General features: G+C 42.4%; 1 protein-coding gene across 1 annotated transcript in view; it reads left to right on the plus strand.

The window, feature by feature from the left end:
- NXN (nucleoredoxin) overlaps positions 1–15,356 on the plus strand; it is a 248,824-nt gene that overhangs the window by 194,934 nt on the left and 38,534 nt on the right. The window contains exon 7 of the mRNA XM_073590592.1: positions 7,511–7,635. Within this exon, the coding sequence (XP_073446693.1) occupies positions 7,511–7,635 (125 nt within the window). The remainder of the gene's footprint in view (positions 1–7,510; positions 7,636–15,356) is intronic.

A 15,356-nucleotide genomic window follows, 5' to 3' on the forward strand; every position in this document is an offset into this window, starting at 1 on the left:
AGAATATTCCACTTCTTTGCTTTAATAAACTCCTGGGTTGCTTTGGCTTTATGTTTTGGGTCATTGTCCATCTGTAGTATGAAACGACGACCAATCAGTTTGGCTGCATTTGGCTGGATATGAGCACACAGTATGGCTTCGAATACCTCAGAATTCATTAGGCTGCTTCTGTTTTGTGTCACATCATCAATAAACACTAGTGACCCAGTGCCACTGGCAGCCATGCATGCCCAAGCCATCACATTGCTTCCGCCGTGTTTTACAGATGATATGGTATGCTATTGATCATGAGCTGTACCACGCCTTCGCCATACTTTTCTCTTTCCATCATTCTGGTAGAGGTTGATCTTGGTTTCATCTGTCCAAAGAATGTTCTTCCAGAACTGTGCTGTCTTTTTTAGGTTTTTTTTTAGCAAAGTCCAGTCTAGCCTTTTTATTCTTGATGCTTATGAGTGGCTTGCACCATGCAGTGAACCCTCTGTATTTACTTTCATGCAGTCTTCTCTTTATGGTAGATTTGGATATTGATACGCCTACCTCCTGGAGAGTGTTGTTCACTTGGTTGGCTGTTGTGAAGGGGTTTCTCTTTACCATGGAGATTATTCTGCGAACATCCACCCCTGTTGTCTTCCGTGGGCGCCCAGGTCTTTTTGCATTGATGAGTTCACCAGTGCTTGCTTTCTTTCTCAGGATGTACCAAACTGTAGATTTTACCACTCCTAATGTTGTAGCAATTTCTCGGATGGGTTTTTTCTGTTTTTGCAGCTTAAGGATGGCTTGTTTCACCTGCATGGAGAGCTCCTTTGACCTCATGTTTCCTTCACAGCAAAACCTTCCAAATGCAAGCACCACACCTCAAATCAACTCCAGGCCTTTTATCTGCTTAATTGAGAATGACATAACGAAGGGATTGCCCACACCTGTCCATGAAACAGCCTTGGAGTCAATTGTCCAATTACTTTTGGTCCCTTTAAAAACAGGGTGGCACGTGTTAAGGAGCTGAAACTCCTAAACCCTTCATCCAATTTTAATGTGGATACCCTCAAATAAAAGCTGAAAGTCTGGACTTCAACTGCATCTGAATTGTTTTGTTTAAAATTCATTGTGGTAATGTCTAGAACCAAAATTAGAAAAAATGTGTCTGTTCAAATATATATGGACCTAACTGTATATAAGAGCCCCTTAACGAAGCTGCCCCACACCCCTGTTCCCTATTGTTTTGTGGACCCTCAGCCCATTTCTACTTGCTCCTTGCCTTTATTCAAACTGGCTTGGTAAATATCATCAGAGCTTTGGCTTTTTATTTTGGTCCTTAGCCTCTTTTGGTTAAGGGGCTCTTATGGGCTCATGAGCGCCATGAGTAACATACCAGTTAGGATTAGCACGGGCGTATAGGCAGCTTCAGGTGGTGGACGGTGATCAGGAGAAGGAAGTGCTGTGGTTGAGTGACGTGTGAGCCATTCGGGAAGTGTTTTTAAATGGTTTTAAGATTTATTGTGTGTGTGGTGTTTCCCTAATAAATTGTGATCTATATATTTGATATTCATTCAGATGTGCAAACCATTTATTGCTTTGTCTTTTCTCTTTTTCAAATTCCTGGTTCATATTTCCATGCATGGTTTTTGCACCCGCATTGACTAATATCTGGTTTCTGGTGCACCCTACAGTGCTTTGTGTCAATCTACAATACTGGGCATAAGCCATGAATACATGTGATGACTTTTTTCAAATTCTACCCCAAAAGTCAAATTGAATAAAAACTTAAAATATTTTTTTAACAAGCTTCATATTGATTTAAGTCGGAAACTGCTCTGAAGGATATGGGCACAAAAAGACTCCAACTCATCAAAGGAGATAACTGGTGGAAAAAGCTTTTAAAAATTGCAAAATATTTGCTCTTGATAAATCAAGGCCAAAGTCTTTTTTAGGTAAGTGAACCCAGTGAGTTTTTCAAGAGAAAAACTCTTCAGGAAACACCAGCATGGTTTTTTTTGGTCTTTTCCGTAGCACTTTTTTGTCATTTTTTGTTCCTTTTGGGGGTTTTTCTTTTAGCATTTTTCCAGTGGTTTTTAGGGCATTCTTTTTTTTTTTCTTGTGATTTCTGGGTGTTTAATTTTTTTTAAACTCCATTTAATAATGAATAAACTACTAGTGGTTTTCAAGCAAAAAACACTGCTGCAAAGTACCAAAAAGATGCATGGCATCTTTAGGAAGACTTTTGAGCCTTCCCATTAACTTCTATTTTAAAGTATTGCGCACCTTCAGAATGAAAAAAGGAAAATGGTCAGCTCTCTTGGATTCTTTGGAAACCTGAAGAGGTTAAAATATGGTTAAAAAGCTATATGTTCATACATTTCAGCTTTTAAGCAGTGCTTTCTGAGGCAGTTTCCCGAGCAGAATATGCCTGAAGAAGATGTCTTGTGCACATACCCTTGTAGTTTGTGCGCATGGTTCTATTTTCTACATTTTTTTTTTATCTTTCAGTATGTAAAAAAAATGCAAGTTCTTGAGGCATTACTGCTTGAAAAAAAACAGTTTGATGTGTACCCTCTTAATAATTTAAAAGAATGTCCCCATACCCAAAAAAGCACTGTAGAAAAGCAAGAAAAACTGGTTCAGAAGCAGATTTTGTAGCATAAAAGGTTCTGTGAATATATCCTTATACTAATCCTTGTGTCCTTTAAGTGGCTACAAAATATTTTTCTGATTATTTATCGTCTGTCACCGATGACCCGGACGTGAAGCCAGCGCGTGCATACTACAGTACTTGCGTTGCCCTGGCAGGGCAGAGAGAAATGCGCCTGTGCAGTAGAGCAGTTGGGGGACACAGTGTGCAAGATGTACGACGAGTCCGATGGAAACCTCCGTCTGTGGATATAATGAAAGGTCTCTCTTGTGCTAGCTATGCAGAGGGTATTGGGGGATATAACTACTGCCTACTAGAAAGCTGTAAAAGAGGCCTTAAATTTGGTGGGTGTACTTTGAATTGGGAAAACCTGATGACCGGTTCCGTTTAAGGATAGACAGCTTCTTCTTTGTATGTGGGTGTTTCTCTCAATAAATTTACTTTAATATTAAAATCCCTTTAACTGATTGTGGTAATATTATTAATATACAGATGCTATTGCAGCAGCGCTTCATAATAAGTAGTCTGGTCCTAGAAATTGCTGACATGGAGCTTTTCAGCTGCTTGAACTTCTTCTGTGAACTCTGATGCAGCAGACATGGGAATAGTTCCCTCATGATGAACTTGTGTGAACTGGAACACAAAGACTTTACATGGAGGGGGATAGAAGGACTAGTTGACAACTGTATCGCTAAAGCTCTTTTGACGTTCCACAAAACTCTGCACCTCTCTGAGCACTTCTCACAGACAAAGTCCCGTGTGACACTAATCTGGTTGTGGAAATGGTCACATAGAATTAAACCTGTAAAGCTCCTGCAATAGCAGAGACCGTGGCAAAGTACTTTGTCCAGACAGTTTCCTTTTTTCCTATTGGAATGGTGCTGGTTTACATCGTTACAAAGTGTTTTTCATACTAAATAGGGCAAGAGGGCGTCACATTTTCTTTCCTTTGTATGGTCCGTTATTAATTCATGGAAGGCGCTGGGTGTTTTGCCTGGGAAGGGAAGCGATTCCCTTGTTTCCTGTTTCCCTACTGAGTGCAAGGTCTGATACTAAAAGTATTGTTTATGTATAACGTCTATCAGACGTGGTTGTTATTCCATGAAAATGTTTAGAAATGAGCTTCATTATACATTTAGATATATTTTCTTTTTCTTAAATATGCGCTTGAAATGAAGCAACCTTTCCTGTAAGAAAACGCATGTTTTTTTAGATAATCTCATTAGATTCACAGCATGAACAGGAGAGCAATATAAAATAACATTTTTATGTGTAGTCATGCAGGATTAAAAAGCTAGCTGCTCATAGTTCATGCTAACGTTACTTAGTATTTGTAATCAAATTTGTATTTTGATCTTTGAATATGTCATTAGAGTCCTTTAAAGGGCTGAGCCGGCTGTCAGTCGGTGCGCAGTTACAGCCACCAGAAGTTGTGCCTTTGTTGCCCCCGTGACTGAAACCCGATCACTACCGACAGGAATAAAGTTAATTTCTTCCCTGTACGTGGCACTGAGTGCGGGCACCAGGCAGGTTAATAGCATTTTTTCAGGTGACCGGTTCCCTTTAACCTATTGAGCAACACCGAACCACGTGGCCATGTGACATTAGATTCCTCTATTTGTGCTTGTACCATTTTCATTGCTTTGCGTAGGACCCATTTGCATCACTCCTATAAAGGGGTTTGTCTCAATCTATACTGTGAGGTAGCGCTGTCATCTAGTAGGGGATCACTCGCTTGGCAGCGAACAAATCACATCTGGCACCAGGTTTTCCATAAAAACATAGCAGTCCATGCGGTTTATTCACCCTCATAAACCACAGCAGCAATGTACAACAGCTTCATATCACCAGCATAGCGTCCATTAAACAGGCTATTCAGCCCCAGTGTTATCTCACCCGTCAGGGTTCCTTATGCGGCTTATCAGGACGTTTTATGTTAGTTCCCTCCAGGGAGCTCTCAGGCACACATCGCCCTGGCACACGCCCAGCCGCTCCACAGGCTGTTAGTGAGGAGATCCTTCTCCTCACGGGACCTTCCAAACTGGACCAACCTGGTCCCAGCATTCACTCTTGTGACCTATCCTGGCTACGTTATATGGTCCGTAGCCACGCCCACTGGGTCACATGGCTATGACCTCATCACAGGTCCTTCACCTACTCACATAGCCTTTTACTATAGGTGTTATCAGACACACCCCTGGGTGGGTTTGTGGGCAGCTAGAACCCGCCCATCTCTCCAGCTGCCTGAAGGCTTCTCCCTAACACATAGGCACGAAAGATCAGCTCTGCTGATCAGCACATAACCAAGCCTTCATCTCAAAGCCACCCACTTTGAGACACACCACGGCCACTCCGTATTCTACCACTCCACCTCTCTTGGGACATCCACACAGCGCCCCCTAGTGGACACAGTGGTCATTACACCACAATACTTACCATAGGTCTGTTTATACTAGTTTACCTGCAGCACTAAATGACTGCCGATCTGCTACTTGTTTGCTGATCGGCCGTTGTATAATAGTCTACACAGGCTGACCCCACTTCCTATGCACACTGAACAATCTAGAAAAGATTGTTAAAGGGAATCTGTCACCAGGTTTTCACTACCCCATCTGAAAGCAGCATTATGCTTGCTGCAGAGTTGATGAAATCACGGTTTTATCTGCTTCAGATTTATTGGTTCTCTGAATGCTGAGCTCTGTATAACCCCGCCCACATCACTGATTGGCAGCTTACTGTGTACACTGTGCATAGACTAAAAGCTGCCAATCAGTGGCGGGGGCATGGCTACACAGTGCTCATGAATATGTAGGTATGTAGGACTACTTGGCAGCAGGTTTATTCTTGTCAGCAGGAGACTATTAATACTACAGTAAGTATCCCAGTAAGTGACACATCAATGGAATCCGGTCTCTGTCTCTACATTATGTTGGTCACAGATTAGGTGGCAAAAACAGTCTCAGATTCCATTTAAGTGTGCATAGGTTGCTGTTGTTCTCAGCAATGCAGGTGCTATTTATACAGGACAATGCGCTTTTGAAAACAATGATCTTTTGGGCAAGCCATAAGATCATTTTACTTAAAGAAGCACTCCTGTCAAAATGTTTATCATCTTAATATTTGTCAATTATCATATTTTATGGCACTATGTGCTTACAATTGCTTATTTTGCCTTTCTTTTCAAACATTTTTATTGAATTTTAGTAATAATATAGGGTTAAAAGGGAGGGGAGAGGAAGGGAATTAACACTAAGGGAAAGGGATGGGAAGGGAAAAAGAAGGGAATAAAAATTAGAGCACTCAAGTCCATTTTAAAATACCTTACAAATACACAGCTAATCAATTAAATAGAATAACAAGACATCATACAATGTTCGTGCCTTATTTTGCCTTTCTAACCAGTTAATTATTGTCTTTTCCATTAGGTCTGTGGCTTAATGTGATTAAAAGCAGAATAGCTGACTCCTTCTAAATCTGGAGTCACACATAGCGACTCACCAGCGATTCCGACAACGATATCAACGTGTCAGGATCGCTGGTGAGTCGCTGCATGATCGCTGGTGAGCTGTCAAACAGACAGCTTCACCAGCGATCAGCACAGCGACGCCGAATGCGCAGCGTTGCTGTGTACGTTAGTTACCAGCGCGCTGATGCAGGGAGCTGGTAACTAACATACACATCGGGTATCCAAGGGACGTGCGTCCCTTAGATACCCGATGTGTACGTTAGTTACCAGCTGATCGCTGGTCTCCCGCCTGTCACACGCAGCGATGCGTCCTGGCCAGCGGGAGACCAGCAATGGAAGAAATGTCCAGAGGTTTCCAAAAGCGATCAGCGATACCGGCAGGGGGGCCGATCGCTGATCGCTGTCACACACAGCGATCTTGCTGGTGAGATCGCTGTTGTGTCACAAAACTTGTGACTCAGCAGCGATCTCGCAAGCGAGATCGCTATGTGTGACGGGGCCTTAAGTTCTATGTAGAAACAAAAATATTGTTTCCCTGCATGAGTCATCACTGTAAAAGTCTCTGGCAGAGGGAGGAGCTGAACAGCTGGGTCAGGAGTTGGAGGGGGATGACTCATGCAGGGAAAAGAGACTTCCTTTTTCTACAAAGAGCAGAGGAAAGAGAATAGTTGAGTAGAAGGGCAAAATGAGGAATTGTAAGTACACAGTGTGATATAATATGATGACTGAAATATATTAAGAGGATACAAACTTTGATAGGATTGATCTTCTAACAAATGAGCGAGCAGCCTGTTTAGACTGCACAATTAACGTGAACGCTCGTTCATGATAATCCTGTAGTGTAAAATCACTTTTAAGGAGGATCTCTTGACAATGTGACTGAACTCCATGTGTCCCTCCTGTTGCCCACCCCCAGTGGTCAGCTGTTGTGTAAAGAAAATCTGGCAGTAAGTTTTTCAGCTGTGCGACCACTCTGGCAAAATTTCCTTAGTTGGTTCCTAAAATAATAAAAATAAACCTTTTCATTTTTCTAAATTCAACAGCACTGTTAAAATGTTAGTATAGTCTACATATCCTATTAACTCTGAAAATGTAATTTCTATGGAAGATGCCAGATACTGAATTTATCCATTCAGTATCTGGCACCTTCCATAGAAATTACATTTTCAGAGTTAATAGGATATGTAGACTATACTAACATTTTAACAGTGCTGTTGAATTTAGGACTCTAGTTACCATGCTGTTAATGTATGTGGTGATCATTACATACAATATTCTGACAAAGACAGAATATTATATGTATTCTCCTAGTTAATAAAACTCATTCTTACCATGAGTAGCAAATCATGATTCCAAAACTTGTTTGTCTGCAGGTTGATGTGCTTGTCAAATTATTATTTAAATATTATATTTTTTAGATTCTGAGGATGAAGGTGAGTCAGAAGCAGCAAAACAGCTTGTTCAACCCATAGCAGAGAAAATTATAGCTCAATATAAAGCCAAAGATGAGGAAGCACCACTACTGTTCTTTGTGGCCAGTGAGGTGAGTACTGGGAAAAGTATATTAAGAATTTCTCCACAATAATCTAGTAAAATGTGAATCGATAAAGAAGAAGAATAAGTACCGTATTTTTCGGACTATAAGACGCGCTTTTTTCCCAAAAAATTTTGGGGGAAAGTGGGGGGTACGTCTTATGGTCGCAATATACTTACATCCGTCCATGGCTGATGCTGGTGCCGCGGGGCTCTGTGATGCGGTGGTGGCAGCGGGCTGTGCTCCGGTGCAGGGGTAGCGGCTCTCTGTGCTCCGTGGGGGGCTCCGCCGGCATTTCCTCGAAGCCCGGAGGCCCCCGCACATCCGTTGCTGGCTGCTGCCATGTTGTGGTGGCCTCCGGGAGGATGGCCGCCGGTCCGGGGACGGCGCATGCACAGGTTCAGATCTCGGGGGACGAGATCTCATTGCCGAAATTTGAATCTCGTCTCCCGAGATCTCGGGATGCGATTTGAAACTGCGCATGCGCCATCCCCGGGCCGGCGGCCATCTTCCCGGCGGCCATGTTCCCAGAGGCCACCGCAACATGGCAGCAGCCAGCAACGGATGTGCGGGGGCCTCCGGGCTTCGAGGAAATGCCGGCGGAGCCGCCGCCCCTGCACCCAGAGCACAGCCCGCCGCCACCCTCACCCCACAGAGCCCACCTGCCCCAGCACAGCCCAGCTGCCCCAACACAGAGCCACCGCACCAGCCTGGACCACTGAATGACCCCTGTGACCACTCCTCCACCTGTGCCGGATCCCTTCCCAGGTAAGCTGAATTCGGACTGTAAGACGGACCCACATTTGACACATTATTTTTTTCCCTATTTTCCTACTGAAAATTGGGGTGCGTCTTATGGCTCTTATAGTCCGAAAAATACGGTATTTATTTTTTGGATATGTGATGACTTTGAGAAACTTAAAGCAAATCTCTAGCAAATGTTTCCTTATATATGACACAGCAGACTGGTAAATTATAAATAATGAGGAGGCTGTTGTGTATTCTTTGAGCAAACCTGTTTTAGACATTGTGCCATGTATGAGATGACAGGCTTCTTTGTTCCTTCTTCCTCTTTAATCTGGTTCTCCTAATACAGTTTTTGAGAACAAAACAGGACTCTAAATAGAGCAAATGCTATGTGTCAAGACTCAATCCCTTCTGCAAATCCAAACTCACAATACAGAGTTAATGTTTTCCATATGAAGTACTTCAACCGGTTTCTTCTGCCTTCTGCTTGTAATTGGTTTCTCCGTGTCAGCTCTTACAGAAGGCATATGTAGAGAAATGTTAGCACAGCCGTGGTGGAGGTGCCAGTCATTAGGTTCCCAAACCTTTAGAGTATATATCAAGTACTGAGCACACTCATGGGGTTGTGATGCGAAAAATTATATTTAATACATACAGTAGTCACTAGTTACAAACGTTTCGGTCTCCGTGTACTAGGACAAATGTAAATGTTCATGTGAAAATATCACATATATTGTGGCAATAGAGGGGTAATCTTAATATGCAGGTTTGTTAGAGCTGATTACAGTCAGTGACTGCTATAGAGGCCTTACAAGCGCAGCTGCGCTGCTGTGTGTCCCGTGACTTGGTTTCCCCCGCCTGTCTGCTGAGCTGTGTATCTAATCCTATCCTGTGTGATACTGACTGCTGAGCCGTGTATCTAATCCTATCCTGTGTGATACTGGGCTCCCCCTGCAGTCTGTGTCAGAGGGTTGTCTGTGTTGACACGGTGATAAATTGTGTTATTTACAGCTTTACAGAAGGACGATAACACCATAGAAATGATAAGAATAATAGGCCTCAGTTACCACAACTGTCTACAAAGAAAACTGTTGCTGATAGCAACCAATCACAGCTCATTTTTCATCTTTTAAACAGCTCTGGGACAGCGTGGCGAGTTTTGAGTGGCGACTTTTGTTTCAACTTTTATGTGGCGAGGTTGGTGTATGTGTGGTGAAATGTGTGCTGAGGGTGGTATATGTGTTTAAGCACGTGGTAATGTGTGGCGCATTTTGTGTGTGTGTTCATATCCCTGTGTGTTGTGAGTATCCCATGTCAGGATACACGGATATGAACCTTAGCAACTGTACAGTATATACTCTTTGGCGCCATCGCTCTCATTCTTTAAGTCCCCCTTGTTCACATCTGGCAGCTGTCAATGTGCCTCCAACACTTTTCCTTTCACTTTTTCCCCATTATGTAGATAGGGGCATAATTGGTGACTTGGAACGCTCGGGGTTAAAATTTCATCTCACAACATAGCCTATGACGCTCTCGGGGTACAGACATGTGACTGTGCAAAATTTTGTGGCTGTAGCTGCAACAGTGCAGATGCCAATCCCGGACATACACACATACATACATATAAACATACACACACAAACATTGAGCTTTATATATATATATATATATATATATATATATATATATATATACACTAGCTGAAGAGCCCGGCGTTGCCTGGGCATAGTAACCAACTGTGGTTAGTTATAACAAATTATAATGATTATATTGCACATAAAAACATTTCACATCATATATTCAACACTACAGATTTGCAACACAAATTAACTAAACGATTACCCAAGTATTGATAGTATTTTATTTTCAACTCATTCAAGAGCCTTTTGATAAACGTGTATCTGTGTTTCTATTCCTATTCTGTGTGATAATGTCTGCTGAGCTGTGTATCTAATCCTCTCCTGTGTGATACTTTATGCTGAGCTGTCTATCTAATCCTATCGTGTTACTGACTGCTCAGCCGTGTATCTAATCCTATCCTGTGTGATACTGACTGCTGTGCAGTGTATCTAATCCTATCCTGTGTGATACCGTCTGCTGAGCCGTGTATTTAATCCTATCCTGTGTGATACTGACTGCTGAGCCGTGTACCTAATCCTATCATGTGTGTTACTGACTGCTCAGCCGTGTATCTAATCCTATCCTGTTTGATACTGTCTGCTGAGCCGTGTATCTAATATTATTCTGTGTGATACTGTGTGCTGAATATATGATGTGAAATGTTTTTATGTGCAATATAATCATTATAATTTGTTATAACTAACCACAGTTGGTTACTAGGCCCAGGCAGCGCCGAGCTCCTCAGCTAGTCTAATATATAAAGCTCAACGTGTGTGTGTATGTTTGTATGTCCTGGATTGGCATCTGCACCGTTGCAGCTACAGCCACAAAATTTTGCACAGTCACACGTCTGGACCCTGAGAGCGTCATAGGCTATGTTGAGGCGAAATTTTAACCCCGTGCGTTCCAATTTACCAATTTTGCCCCTAGGTACATAATGGGGAAAAAGTGTATGTATGTATGTTTGTGTGGATGTCCGGGATTGGCATGTGCACCTTCGCAGCTACAGCCACAAAAATTTTGCATAGTCACACGTCTGGACCCCAAGAGCGTCATAGGCTATGTTGTGAGGCGAAATTTTAACCCCGTGCGTTCCAATTTACCAAATAATTTTGCCTATTATTCTTATCATTTCTATGGTGTTATCGTCCTTCTGTAAAGCTGGAAATAACACAATTTATTACCGTGCCAACACAGACCACCCTCTGACACAGACTGCAGGGGGAGTCCAGTATCACACAGGATAGGATTAGATACACGGCTCAGCAGTCAGTATCACACAGGAGAGGATTAGATACACAGCTCAGCAGTCAGTATCACACAGGATAGGAATAGATACACTGCTCAGCAGACAGTATCACACAGGATAGGATTAGATACACTGCTCAGCAGACAGTATCACACGGAATAGTATTAGATACACGGCTCAGCAGACAGTATCACACAGGATAGGATTAGATACACTGCTGAGCAGTCAGTAACACACATGATAGGATTAGGTACACAGCTCAGCAGTCAGTATCACACAGGATAGGGTTAGACACACAAAACAATCACTGACCTCAGGGAGACCAGTCAAAGAAAACACTGCGGCAGCCGACAAAGGCGCTAAATCAGTGAAATCATAGGTGCATTGCTCCCTGGGAAATACGAATATGCAAATAAAGTCCTTGGAGCCTCATTTAAGAGTCTCAAAAACGGGACTAGCCAGATCTTCCTCCAGGGAAGGATCCAGCCAAGGGGTGGCTCCTTTCGGAAACCACCATTACCACCATATTAAGAGGCCCTTTAAGTCAATATCCAGCCCTTTACGAGTTTACAGATAAGACAAGGGAAATACCAAGGCCAGGTATCCATCCACTGACAGCTGTTCGGGGTGTTGCCCCTCATCAGTGTGGAGTAGGATTCTGGCTAGGTGGGAGCAATGCTTAGTAGGCCAACCCCACATGTGTCTCTCTCTCTAACCGAGTGTGGGCCTAGTGTGTGTATGTCTGAGAAATTAATTTGTGCTCCCAATTAGGGACAAGGACTTGTGTGAAGGAGATCTTTGTGCAAGGTTATGGAATATATATTGCTGTTTATGTAAGCAAGGAAAGAACAAAAGTAAACTTTCTTTGTACTTTAAAAGATTTCTCTGCTACCCACATGGTAGGTGTTCATATTCCTTACTAATGATGGATCCCCAATCATTTGCTCTCTTATCTATTGTTTTTGAAGCCAATACTTAGGCATCTCTTGACCAATAATTGCAACATGTGGCCTTTTTTTGAGCAATATCGTTTCTAGCTGGTATGCTATTTACATTAAGAATGTGATGATTTTTGCTTGGCTGACTAATCGAGAAAGGGAATGCCTAATAGAGTAATATAATGTCTACTTGGTCCTTTCATTCATAATGTGATGGTTTATGGGAACATTGTAGGAACTTAATTATAGGAACATTTATTACTCGGCTTACAAGGAATACCACTGACCACTTATACTGGTGTGCATTCTAATTCTTCCCGATAGTAAAGAGTAACTACAAGTGACTTGTGACATCCCATCAATTTATCATATTTTGTGTAAGGAAATTTTGTCTACATGTGCAAGGGGAAAAGCATTACCTTTACTTTACAATCTATAATGCCTACGTTAGTATTTAATGCTCTATTCACATTTTCTGGAATATTTGACAGGTAGAATAGCACATTCTGAAAGAGTATTCTTACCATTTTATACTAAGTAAAGATTTGTTTTTATTTTTTTAAAGACCCAAACAAGCATTTGTTTCTGTTCTTAATGTGTAAGGCTAAGTGCACACGTACCGGAACTCTCGCGGAAATTACCGCGAGAATTCCGGAATTCCAGTCCGCGGGAAAATCGCATTTTAAATTCCCGCGATTTTTCCGCGGAAAAACTAGCATTTTGCAAGCGTATTTAGCTTGCAGAATGCTAGCGTTCTCCAAGCGATCTGTAGCATCGCTGGGAGAACTGATTGACTGTTTGACGAGTGTGACCAACTTTTTACTACTGAGGCTGCCTATGCGGCATCAGTAGTAAAAGATAAAATGTAAAAAAAAAATAAAAAATGGTGTTATTCTCACCCTCCGACGTCCCGCGCATCCGTTCCCAGTAATCCTTTGCGAAAATGCCCGTGATGACGTCCGTTATCTCGGGATCGCGATGTCTCGCGGTAATTCGCGAAGACGTCGCGCGAATGACCGCGAGACTTCGCGATCCCGCGAGAACGGACGCCATCGCGGGCATTTTCGCAAAGGACTACTGGGAACGAGAGCGTGGAGAGAAGCGGGAAGGCTGCGCAGGACGCCGGAAGGTGAGAATAACAATATTTTTTATTTTTAAATTCTATTTTTTACAGGGATATGGTACCCAAAGCCCGGAGGACAGTCTCCTCTCCTCCGGACCGTGGGTACCATCTGCCATTGTTATGCTTACTTTCCGCATGGTGTGCACAGCCACATGCGGGAAGTAAGCGGAACAATGCATTCCTATGGGTGCGGGATCGCCGCGATTCCGCAAATTAATGAGCATGCTGCGGTTTTTACCGCAAAGCGATTCCGCCGCGGTAAAAACCGCAGCATTAGCACAGCATTGCGGAATCCCATAGGAATGCATGGGATGCTTATTTTTCGCGTTTTCGCGGCAAAATCGCGCGGTTAAAACCGCCGCGGAAACGCGAAAAAAACGCCACGTGTGAACTCAGCCTAAGCCAATATGGCATATCAGTGTATTCACAAACCTCACTGAAGTAAGATGAATGCTGTAGACTAGAGCAAAGTTTTCTTATACTATACAATTTCTAGAAAGAGAAATCCCAGAATGAGTGTGAACTCCATTTTTTGACAGTTTAACTGGACAATTGCAAATGCCAAGATAGTGAAGCAATAGAAAATTATTTAGAAGATGAAGAAAACCTTCTGAGCATTCACGTCTCTTATGTAAAACCTTATGATGTCGTGTCCAAAATAACATCAATCATTTATGCTTGGGGGAAAAAGACAAATGAGGTTTAGTGGTTTCAAATTCTGGGTGTGGAAAGCGAATTGTGTAAAAGTACACAGCACATCTGGGGCGAGTTAGGTCTGTCTGTGTGATCACGCCTCATTTTACAAGTTGGTAAAGCATAGAAGATCCTTCCTGCTCATTGGCGTGGTAGCCCTGTGAATCATGCAAGCAGTCACAATACTGTTTACCCTTACCTTGTGATGTTTCTGTGGATTGAGCAGTATGAGTGCAGCATCTGGTTGATAATTCATTATTATGCTTCAAATAAGGACGTGCAGGATTTTTGTTTGCATCTGATCTAAAAATACATGACTCTCCTAAAACATTAAGCACTACTTGCAGAACTTGGATATAAATAAAAGTGCTAAGTGATTGGATCTTCCATCAAGAACAATGTATTCTTATAAATCACCATGCCTAGAGATCACCTGCCAACTAAAAAGTACTTTCCTAATTGGTTGAAAATCATAATCACTGTATTTCACTATATTTAAAGATCAAAGACAATGAATCCAATTTTGATGGCACGGGAAAATGTTGGGGCTCTTTGACTTGTTTCATATTTTTTTTTTTTGTAATTTATTTAAAGGGAACCTGTCAGCACTTTTGGCCGTTAAGATACGGCCAGTACCTTTCAGGGCTTATCTACTGCATTCTATAATGCTGTAGATAAGCCCCTGATCTGACCTGAAAGATAAGAAAAATAATTTTTTTTATACTCACCCGGGGGGGGGGGGGTTGGGCGGTCGGATCCAATGGGTGTCGCGGGTCCGGCGCCGCCCGTCTTCATGCGATACCGCCTTCCTGCTTGGTGGTTCATGGCTCCTCGGCATTGCGCTCCTGCGTGGGCGTACTTCTCTGCCCTGTTGAGGGCAGAGCAAACTACTGCAGTGCGCAGATGCCGGAGCAAATCCGCAACATGTGCACATACCCTTATTGTCTATTGAGCTATTAAGATAAACACATGAAGATACAAAACAAGAAAAGGATAAATCACTTTTATACACATTTCCTTCTTTTTAGAAATACTACACTCAAAAAAGGTCATAAAACTGTCTTTGTGATGATTAGTCCAAAAGACAAATTACAAGACAGGACAATTATATTTTAACACCCTGCGGTGGTGTTCACAATCCTCTTGCAATCTGGATGGCAAAACTAGTGCTAGTAATATCCCAAAAGTAATAGGAATGAAAAAATAACTTAACCATGACAAGGAAGTTGAAAAGAAAAGTCTTGAGTGAGGAAAAGAAAACTGCACAGTTTTATAAAAATCAGCTTCTCTACATGTCTGACAGCCATTCCATTCCAGTGTCAGTTGAATTCCAACCAGAGGACACCTCATTCTACTTAAT

The sequence above is a fragment of the Dendrobates tinctorius genome, unplaced genomic scaffold, assembly GCF_039654945.1.
Source record: "Dendrobates tinctorius isolate UK_male_01 unplaced genomic scaffold, ASM3965494v1 ptg000117l, whole genome shotgun sequence".
NCBI classification, from domain to species: domain Eukaryota; kingdom Metazoa; phylum Chordata; class Amphibia; order Anura; family Dendrobatidae; genus Dendrobates; species Dendrobates tinctorius.